Raw genomic sequence first — 10,864 nt, 5'->3', positions numbered from 1 at the left:
GCAATAGTGATGCATGTTTGCCTATAGAGGGAGAACCTAGGATGGAGTCTTCTATGGAAAGTTTATTGGAGTAATCTTTCAAGACTTGACTTCCATTATAGCTTGTATAGATATTATTTTCCTATTTTTGGTATGTTCTTTGCTTTTTGGGCTGCTATTTAATTTAACCTACATAGAACTTAGTGTTTTTTATTGTATTTTATGTTGAACTTGTATATGGGCCAATCATGTTTAGGTTTGAGCTTTTGCGTCTGCATAGAGTTAGGATTGAGCTTACGAAATGTTTATTAGCTTATTAGGTTTTGGACTAGTATAGTGGTCCAATTAGTGGTTTGGGCTTTTTTCGCAAAGATGGGTCTAGCCCACTTTATGTGCACGCCTTTTGAGGCTCTCACTGTAAAAAAGGAGTTATCTTTGTATTTTGGGTCAACTTAAGTCATATTTTGAGAATTCTCATATTTGTGAGTGTTTGTGAACATAGTTTATCTCTACTCTGTTGTCTCTTGAGAAAAACTTTGTGAGAATTATAAATGTGATCCACTTGTGACTTCTCTTTTATTAGTATTGGTTTCTATTTATTTTAACATGAATGTATTTTCATGTAAAATATTCAGCAGTATGAAAAAGCTTAGATCGTGCCATGTAGGCAAAACGCCCGAGGGAAGGACACGGGGTGCAAGAATTTTCTTGGAGCAGAGCTATTATGGTGATTCCACTTGATGTGTATGAAGGTAAAGTTTGGATTGTATACTATATATAGATATTAAAAATATAAATAAAATGGAATTGTGAATTTGGTACAAAATCCAAAACAAAAATAACAGGAGATAGAAAAGAGTACAAGGATTTTGGTACATTTATTGTCCTCCGATTGAGAACAATATATGCTAAATGAATGATGTGGTTGTCTAAGGAGCTATGATTCACATAAGTAATGAACTCGTGATCGATGAGTACTTCACTTCGGCTTGCTTATTATTTAGTGAAGGAAATAGGTTATTGCAATGTTATTGATAGTACCGATGGATTAGACGCTTGATTCGTCGGTTATGGGGGTGCTTCTCACAAAGACGAAACATAATTGATGCCCCAAACGCTAAAGTAGGTGACGCGAACAACGCATGACTACTGAAGTAAGAGACGAAGAAGTGAACGACACTAGGCTAATGAGGGGGAACTCTGGTGGTTAATAGATGGTTCAAGGGGGAACTCTGGTGGTTGCTACGGGTTTAGATAATTAATAATGAATTTTGATTTTTTAAACAATATAATTTTTTTCAGTAAATAAATAATTACACAGTAATAATTACAAATAAGTCTGAGGCTAGAAAAGAGAAATTGAAACAGGTGTAGGGACTAAAAATGCAAAGTAAAAAACTTTCTAGTCAAACTGATGACATGTTAAAAAAGTTACACTAGTCATCTCTCTATTAAGCCATGTAAGGGAGGCATGACCACACTCTCTTAGAAAGTGGTTTGAGAGAATTTCGTTGAGACAAATGTGCTGACTTTTAAAAAATTGAACCAATGAGTTGTTAGAAATGTGCTTAAAAGAGTATGGGCCTGTTTGATAACCCTTTTTAAAAACTGTTTTCAGTTTTTGAAAATTAAAAAACTGAAAACTTGCTTGGGTGATAAAAATCTGTTTTTAATTCTAAAAACTGTTTTCAATTTTCCCTTTCAATCTGTTTTTAAGATTGTGAAAGAATTGATAGATTGGATTTTTATAATTATATTTGTCTTCATGATGATCTATCTCTCATGCTCCCCTTTTTTATCCATTTCATTGTCTACTCGTTTATCATAACTATAAGAGGGTGGGTGGGTGGGAGGGAGGTAAGATGTCCGGGTTGGGAAGAAGCCTTTGGATAAAAGAAAGCAACACAATCAAACAAGTTTTTTATTTTCTTAGTTTTCAAAACAGGTTTTCAAAATGATTTTACTAAACAAGTTTTCTGTTTTTTCATTTCAAAAACAATTTTCAAAACTAGAATTATCAAATAAGTTTTTTCTCCAATCTCTCCCCAAAAACAATTTCCGAGAATTGATTCATAAAACAGTTTTGAGAACCATTTTTGAAAAGGGTTAACAAACAGGCCCGATGTTGCTAGCATTTCTATACCATTAAAACCTATGGATGTTTCTTTTATGCTTTTAAAAAAGTAGTGTTCTTTCCTACTGTTTGCGTGTGTATGTCTTTAAGATGATGTGTCTGTCATGTCATGTGTGTAATTTAAAGGCTTAAATGCACTTTTGATCCCCCACAAAAGGCGAATGTGCAAACAGAGTTCCTCAACTATAAAAATAGTAGTCTTACTCCCACATGTTACCCTCTATCAACATTTTCACCTTTTTGTCAAATTTCTAACGTTTTCTTCCTACGTGGCACATTTTAATTGACGTGGAGCCTTATTAGGAGAGAGGGACGAAATCATAGAGGCATACATGTGAGCCTTACACACTCAAGTACGCAACCCCATGCATACATGTGATCCCTATACACGCAACCCCTTCTTCTTCTTCTTCAACCTTCCATCTTTCTCTTCTCCCCACTCTCTCTTCCTCCCAAGGCAACTTTATCATAGATTCGCCATGAGAGTTGAAGTATAAAGCTAATCAGAGCAATTGAAGATAGAGAGAATGAAATCAGAAGCTAATTGAAGCAATTGGGGGAACGGTTAACCAAAACCTCAAATCGATCTCAAAATTGATTCATGAATAACAACCTATAAGGAAGAACAAAAAAATCCCAAAATCAATCTACGAAATCGATTTAGGAACTGCACCAAGAAGAACGGAGCACTCTGCAGTATCAGAGAACACAGACTCTAGAGTATCAGAGAACGTTGAAGCAGGAAATGCTCTTGATATTATGTCGAAATAGTGTGCATAACATGGAAGAAGAATCGAGGAAGAGATGAACAAGAAGATAGAGAAAGGTGCACAACCAATTGTCATGGTGAATCTGTGATGAGGTTGCCTTGGGAGGAAGAGAGAATGTGGAGAAGAAGAAGGTGTAAGGTTTAGGAAAAAGGGGTTAGCGGTTTCCATCACAATATCGCCTCCGGCACGACGTTTTTGCCTCCTTCTCCTCTTCTCATTTCTCACGCTTTCAACCCTAAGATCGCCGCTCTCCATCATTCTCCTTGTCGCTCTCTTTTTTTTGGTACAGCGACTAAAAGAAACAAAAACTAAGGCCTCACAAAGGAGACACCCGCTGCATCCGCAAGGAGAAGCAAACCCAAGGCTGCCACTGGCTGCTCAACCAACACCAAGGCTTTATTCTGACTCGCGCCATGCTTAGCTAGAAAATCTGCGCACGCATTCCCTTCACGCAAAGTATGAAGAAGCTTCACCATCCAAGTCCTAGATATGAGATCCTTAATATCCCAAATCAAAGACGCATATAGATGTCTGGAAGGAGGCACAGACAAAATAAGGTTCACAGCATCTAAAGAGTCAGATTGACACTCAACAACTCGATACCCTCGCTCCCACGCAAGAGTTAAGCCCTGATGGATTCTCAGTAATTCAAGATGAAGAATACACGCATCATCTCGATAGCCAAAGAAACCACCCATCCACTGCCCCTCAGTGCTGCGGAAACAACCACCTAATCCACCACGACTAGGCACATCCCGGACGTTGCCATCCACATTAAGAACGACACTACCCGGAAGCGTTGGCAACCACTGAACCAATCTAGGCGATCCCTGGTGACCTGTCTCCAGACCTGTAAACGCGCTTACCAACTCCATGGCCAAGCTAGAGATGTTCGAATCAAGGACCCGACAAGGAAGCCACTGCATTTCCATACACCAGGTGTTGCGTCTCCTCCAAATCCACCAAAGAGTAGCCACCGCCGTAGGATCCGAGTTCTGCAACAAGCTACGAAGCCACACCTTGGAATCCATAACCGAGAACACGTTCCCCACCGTATCAAAGCCCAAACGCCTCCAAACGTCTTGAACCCGAGAGCAGTCTCTAAGACAGTGCAGCACTATCTCATCCCCGGTATTACACAGCCGAAACACCGCATCAGGCGACATTCCCCGCCGGAATCTGCACTCATTCGTAGGTAAAGCATTATGACACGCTAACCAGATGACGATAATACACTTAAGCGGAGCTTTGAGACGCCAAATCCAACCCCAACTCGACCCTGAATCCAAGGAGCCATGCCCTAGAATACCTCTGCTCTCTAGAAGCCAGTTATAGCCCGAGCTGGTAGAGTAATTCCCCGAGATGTGGCCCTTCCACCGCACCCCATCACACACACGCGCGTTGAGCCTAGCCGGAAACTGACGGATTAAGCTCCCTACGTGACCCGGAACCTGAGTCCACAGCCACTCAAGCCTCCAAACCCCATTATCCCAGATATCCCTGATTCGAAGCTCGATATCATGAATATCCACAAACGGGACTAATTGACACAGCGGAACAGGGGAACACCAGGGACGGTACCAAAGCGATGACTGGCCATCCCCAACTTGGAACTCAAAACCCGAATGGAATATGTCACGCGTCTTCAAGAAAGCACGCCACACCGGGGACCATGGTTTAGCCTCAGAAGATAAGAAACACCCTCCTGGAAAATACTTTGCTTTCATCAGACTCACCCACGGTTTCTCACAATCAGACACCAACGGCCACACCTGCTTCCCCAAGAGCGCAACGTTGTGATCCCTCGCCTTCCTGAGACCAAGACCCCCACACTTCTTTGGCTGAGCAATTCGATCCCAACCCACCAAGTTTATCCCACGACCATGCCTATCCTTCCACACAAAATTCTTCACCACAGCATCCAATCTATCACAAATACCTTGCGGCACCCACACTTGGCTCATGCAATAGGCCGGCATAGCGGACACTACCGATTGCGCAAGGGTTAAGCGCCCCGCTCTATTCAGAAGCTTACTCTTCCAGCTAGCAAGTCTGCCATTTATCCTATCAAAAATATACTCAAAGTCCCTAGCGGTAACCCGACGTTGGAAGATGGGGAAGCCAAGGTACCAACCAATATCCGACGTAAACTGGATACCGGCAATGGCAGCTATACAGTTCTTCTTCTGCAAGCTCATGCCATTACAACCCAGAATTTTGGACTTAGCCTCATTCACCTTCATTCCAGAAGCACGACAAAAGGTGTCTAAGAGGGTCTTCAAGAATCTCACTTGATTATTCCTAGCTTTCACAAAGAGGAAAACGTCATCCGCAAAAAATAAATGGGATAATCCTGGACCATTCCGCACAGTACAGATAGGATCCCATCTCCCCTGAAGGACTGCGGAGGATATTGCCGAGCTCAGCCTCTCCATACAAAGGACAAACAGGTAGGGAGACAACGGGTCACCTTGCCTCAGACCCCTCTTGGCGGCGAAAGTCTCACTACGCTCCCCATTCCAGAGAATAGACAATTGAGAAGCTGACACACACCTCATAATCAAATTAATACAAGCCTCAGGGAAACCAAAAGCCACCAAAGTCGCCTCAAGGAACCTCCAGTCAACCCGGTCATAAGCCTTCTCAAGATCAAGTTTAAAAACCAAATTACCCCCTTTCTTCCTAGCTTTCCGCTGATGATAGGCAATCTCCTGAAGGGAAATCGCATTATCACTAGTGCTCCTCCCTGGGATAAAGCTACTCTGCATGGGGCTAATGATATCATTAAGAATGGGTCGGATCCTGTTCACCAGAATTTTAGTAATCAACTTGTAGAGGACATTGCACAAGCTGATGGGCCTAAAATCCTTATACGAAGCCGGACAATCACACTTAGGGATAAGAACCACAAGAGTCTCCCCTAGCGCCGGATCCACCTGCTGCGTTTCAAACACCTTTTTGATGTACAAGAAGACATCGTCCCCGACGACGTCCCAATAAGACTTATAGAAAGCAGCATGAAACCCATCGGGACCAGGAGCTTTATAGGAGCCCATTTGCTGCAGCGCCGCAAAGACCTCATCCTTAAAAACCTCCTGAACAAGAAGAGGGACATGCTCAGACGGAATGACTGGCAAATCCGGTGTGGGAAGACAAGTAGTGTCCACATCTACAGTACCTGCAAAAAGAGATTTAAAAAAGTCAATAGCTCCTTGTTGGAACCTATCAGCATCATCACACCGCGACCCATCTGGAAGGATGAGACTCGTGATACGGTTCCTCTTCCTCCTGATAACTGTTTGAGCATGGAAGAAAGTTGTGTTTCTATCACCATATTTGACCCACTTCTCCCAGGATTTTTGGAACCAAAGCATCTCTTCCTGGGCTAGAATGTCACTATGCTCCTTCTTTAACCCCTCAAGCTGGAGAAAAAGAGCAATAGAGTCTACGGTCTCAAGCTTAGTTTGAACAGTAGCAATGCAATTCTCCACATGCTTTTTCCTCCGATAAATATTCCCAAACGTTTTCCGATTGAAGTCCACAGAATCTTCTCGGACCTCATGGAGAGCAATAGGAACACACGGCCTTCCCTTAGCCCAGGCATCAACCACTACTTTTTTGTACTGAGGGTGCATCATCCAAGCCGCTTCAAATCTGCAAGGACGCTGGCCACGACTCTCCACTTTCTTCCCACAACGAAGAATAATAGGGTTGTGATCCGAGTGAAGCCTAGGCAGGACTTCCAACCCCCCCTCAGGAAAGGTAGTCCGCCACAGCAAGGACGCCAAAGCCCTATCAAGACGCTTGTGAATGGGCAACCTTCCCGCACACCGTCTGAACCAAGAGAACTGAAGACCCGACGCACCTATGTCCACTAAATCGCAGCTGTTAATGTTGTCCAGGAACATCCGAGCCCGAGAAGACGAGAATACCCCACCTCTTTGCTCAGAAGCACCAGTTGTGTCATTAAAATCCCCAAGAAGAGCCCACGACTCCTGAATACTCCCCGCGATAGCACGAAGGTGATCCCACAATAACCGCCGCTGGAGAGGAATAGGACTAGCGTAAACCCCCGAACAAACCCAGCTAGAGTGACCAGAAGCAATCTTAAGGGAAATAACCTGTGGATGGGAGCTAAGGACAGAAATAGAGTCTTTCACGTCAAAGCGAGCAAGAGCCCAAATCCCCCCCTGCTTGACCCACCACTTTCACGTGCATCTCCTCTTTCTTCTTCATAATTGGTGTGGGCCCCGACGGCTTTGTCTTTTTTAAAGCCTTGTCTCCTCCAAGTGATGCACTAGCTTTGGGATCCGTTAATTCCTTCTTCAAACCTTTTTCCTCAATCATTAATTTCCCATGATTTTTAGGATTCCGTTTTTTCTTGGTCACCACCAACCAATCACCAAGAATTTCGTGATCTCCCTCCTTGGTAACGGCATCAACACTGATTGCGGAGCCCACATTTAAATTTCCTTGAATTTTCCATGCGGACTCTTCGCCCATGTTCCCCCCAGAATCTTCTCCCATGATCACGTCCGTTTTAGAAACCTCCTCGACAGCACGTTCTCTCTCCTCCATCCCCGTAACCGTCACCCCGTTGGCCACAGGATGCTGAATCTGACCTACTTGCGTAGTAGCCACCACCGGCTGTGGCGGCATGAAGGCCAATGGTGCCGCCTTACACTCCCTGGCTCGGTGGCCATAGCACCCACAGCTCGTGCAGATAACATGTAATCCCTCGTACTCGATCCTATGCCAATGACCTTCGATACAAACTTTGCCGATAACTGGAAGGGTGAGGTCAAGCTCCACACAGATTCGAGCAAACTTTCCTCTCTCTGCCCGAAGAGTATTAGAATCAACTCTAACAGGCCTCCCAACTGCAGAAGCCACACCAAGGAGGTAACTCTCATCATAGAAAACAACGTTCAACCCAGGGATACGAATCCACGCTAGCGTCTTCGTAACCCTAGCCAAAGGGGAGAGAAACTCTTTGCTCCATGTAGCTACTGCCAGATAGTGATCAAAGATCATCCATGGACCTCCCTCCATAACCTTGGCTCTGTCAGCAGCAATGTCAAATTTGACCATATAGAACCCTTTATCGATATCCAGTAAATCAAAATCTCCAACCAGTCTCCATACTGACGCAAGCCGGGCTTTCATGGTCCTAAAACCCAAGCGTTTTCCTAGAAGGGAAATCACCAAGGCCTCTCGCCACGGTGAGCACATCTCCTGAATAACGGCAGGGTCTGTAACAACCTTTGGCAGCATTCTATTTCCATTCTCGTGCTCTATTCTCATCTTCCCCTGGTCAATGAGGCTGACCACTTCTTTCACCGGCGAAGCCGTCTTCCCACCCATCAACTTGTCACGGAAAGAGATCTGAGCACTCCCCTCAGGGCCGCCTCCTCAAGGGGATGGGCGCCGCCGTGAGTGCTCTCCATCACGCTCAGAGAAAACCTCCATCGACTCAAACGTAACTTAAAGTTTGCACTGCTTCTCCTTGTCGCTCTCGATGACGTGTTCTGATATATTTTTAATTTTATTATTTTTAATTTTGAGGTCTTCTTTCTCCTAATAAGTCTCCACGTCATTTAAAATGTGTTATGTAGGAGAAAAACGTAAGAAATTGACGGAGAGTAACATGTGAGACTAAGAATGCTATTTTTATACTCCCTCTGTTCCTATATATAAGTCTCAAATAACTAATTCTCTTAGATTAAGAAAAGTAGTTACTAGTAATAAATTTGTAAAAAAAAATGATTTACTTTCCTTGATTACCCTTATTTACTTTCATATGATTTTCTCTCTCCAAGTTAATACTTCTAAAGTTTATCATCTCTTTCATATTAAATATGAGGGTGAACTTGGAAAAAATTATTTAATGCTTCCTAAATATTAGAAAGTGACTTATATTTTATAACAAATTTTTTTCAAAAAATGTGATTTATAATAGGGAACGGAGGGAGTACTTGACTGGTTGCACATTCATTTTTCGTGGAGAAAAAAAAATGCAATTGAGCCTATTTTAAAAGGAATATAATGCAATAAAAAGTGAGGCATGGAAAATCAAGTGGATGATTTTATTTATAATCTTTATGCTCCCATTTGCTTCCCTGTCCCAATTCCTCTTGTCGCATTGCTACTCTTTAACACTATGTTTGGTATGAGAGAGGTTGAGAAGAGATTGAGGGAGAAGAGAGAGATGGGTTGTGTGTGGTTGTTTGGTTGTGTATTAATGTAGGGGAGAGAGAGATAGAGGGTGGGTTTTTTCCACTTTTTACTCTCTTCGCGTTTTGCGAAGAAATTCCTGGCTGACACCTTTTTTTTTTTTTACTTTAAGCGCAGGTAGTGGCGGTTCCAAACCGCCACTATTATTTTGTTGTCCTTTTCTTAGCATTTAGTGGCGGTTCTGAACCGCCACTATCTGCTTTCTGACACCTTTATTATAAAAAAATATTATTTTAATCAAAAGTTAATTTTTCTCTCTCTTCCACCTCATTATTTCTCATCTCTCTCTCTCCTTTATCTCTACCATACCAAACAACCTCTAAATCTACTCTATCTCTCACCTATTTCTCTCTACTCAACTTCTCTCTTCTCTAATCTCTCTTCTCTATCTCTCTCTTCACAACCAAACATAGTATAAGTATATGAGCTCCGTCGCTAAACTCCTCTGCGACTTCCATCTCCGTCACCCTCTCTGGAAGCCTTATCCCTCTAATTTCCGACATGGTCACGCAGACCGAGAAAATTGTCCACCAAGCGAGACACTCCGCCACCAAAATCCAAACAACCTTATCATTGCTACTATTTATGTATGCTTTTTTGTACCTTTTTGCTTTTAACTTGTCATTTTATTTACTGAAGCATTTTTTTATAATTTGAAAGAGCATCAACATCACCTTGGTTAGAAAGTGGAATAGCCAAAATTTTCTTCACTGTTAAGGGACTAAAAACCTCCTCCAAAAGCTCTACATTCCAATTCCCATTATCAATTAAATCCGCCACTTTTTCCAGCACCAGTTCCGCAATAGCTTCTTGTAACACCCCACTTTTCGTTATTAGGTTATTTATTATTTTATCTTAATTATTATTATGCTATATGGTATTTTGATAATTTATGCGATTTAATTAGATGATTATGTGATTATGTGATTTAATTAGATGATAAGGTCATTAAGTGATTTTATTAGATAATTAAGTTATTATGTGATATAGATAAATAAGAGTTTTAGGTTTTAAGTGAGTAGTTGGGAGTGGGGCCTATTGTAAGATTATTTAAGGGTTATGAGAGAATTAAAAGGAGAGAAATCAGAAAATTAGGATTAGAGAAGCAGCAAAACAGAGAAACACGTGAAAGGTGAAGGAGAGGAGAAAATGTGGAGAAAACCTAGAATTTGATCTTCAAGAAGAAAAGGGTCAAGGAGGCTTTGTACCGGTGTCATAGAAGGTAAGGGTTTGAATTTACCTTGTATAATTGTAGAATAACAGAGGTTGAGTTTAACATGAAAGAACCCCCATCTTCTTTGAAAATTCAGAACTGAGAGACTGTGTTGAGTGTTAACATGTGGTGGGCAAAATTGATTTTCCGGGGAAAATTGGGTTCTGTTCTGTTCTGCCCGCACATACCCTAACAGTATGTGTTGTAGAAAGCATAACTCTCTCTACAGAATTCCAAATTGAGTGAAACCAATTTTGTATGAAAGCTAACTCATAGGGCTATGTTGGGTAATATTTTCATAATTTTTGGATAGCTGGTTCAGTACCAGAATTATCTTCAAGTTCACTCTGTTTCTGGCCGTAGACACCCTAGCAGCCTGTGTTGTAGAGAGCATAACCCTCTCTAAAGAATTCCGAATTGAGTGAAACCAATTTCGTATGAAACCTAACTCATAGGGTTATATTGGGAAATATTTTCATAATTTTTGGATTGCTGTTTCAATACCAGAATTATCTGCAAGTTCACTCTATTTCT

General features: G+C 42.0%; 1 protein-coding gene across 1 annotated transcript; it reads right to left on the bottom strand.

Annotated features, from left to right (window-relative positions):
• Positions 1 to 3,191: 3,191 nt before the first annotated feature.
• LOC130743966 (uncharacterized) lies at positions 3,192 to 8,247 on the bottom strand. Its single transcript, XM_057596171.1, has 2 exons — positions 7,087 to 8,247; positions 3,192 to 7,004 (listed from the first exon to the last, which is right to left on the bottom strand). Exons 1-2 carry the CDS (start codon positions 8,245 to 8,247, stop codon positions 3,192 to 3,194), a joined length of 4,974 nt encoding a protein of 1,657 aa, XP_057452154.1.
• Positions 8,248 to 10,864: the final 2,617 nt, after the last annotated feature.

The sequence above is a fragment of the Lotus japonicus genome, chromosome 3, assembly GCF_012489685.1.
Source record: "Lotus japonicus ecotype B-129 chromosome 3, LjGifu_v1.2".
NCBI classification, from domain to species: domain Eukaryota; kingdom Viridiplantae; phylum Streptophyta; class Magnoliopsida; order Fabales; family Fabaceae; genus Lotus; species Lotus japonicus.
Note: the sequence above shows the minus strand (reverse complement) of the source record. Positions and strands in the feature narration are given on the sequence as shown.

Bases quoted from the DNA above. Each gene is read 5' to 3' on its own strand.
- LOC130743966 (XM_057596171.1), bottom strand. From the start codon at position 8,247: ATGGGTGGGAAGACGGCTTCGCCGGTGAAAGAAGTGGTCAGCCTCATT. The intron at 7,005-7,086 runs GTGGGTCAAGCA...TCCCATCCACAG, and splicing joins AGGAGATGCACGTGAAAGTG to GTTATTTCCCTTAAGATTGC.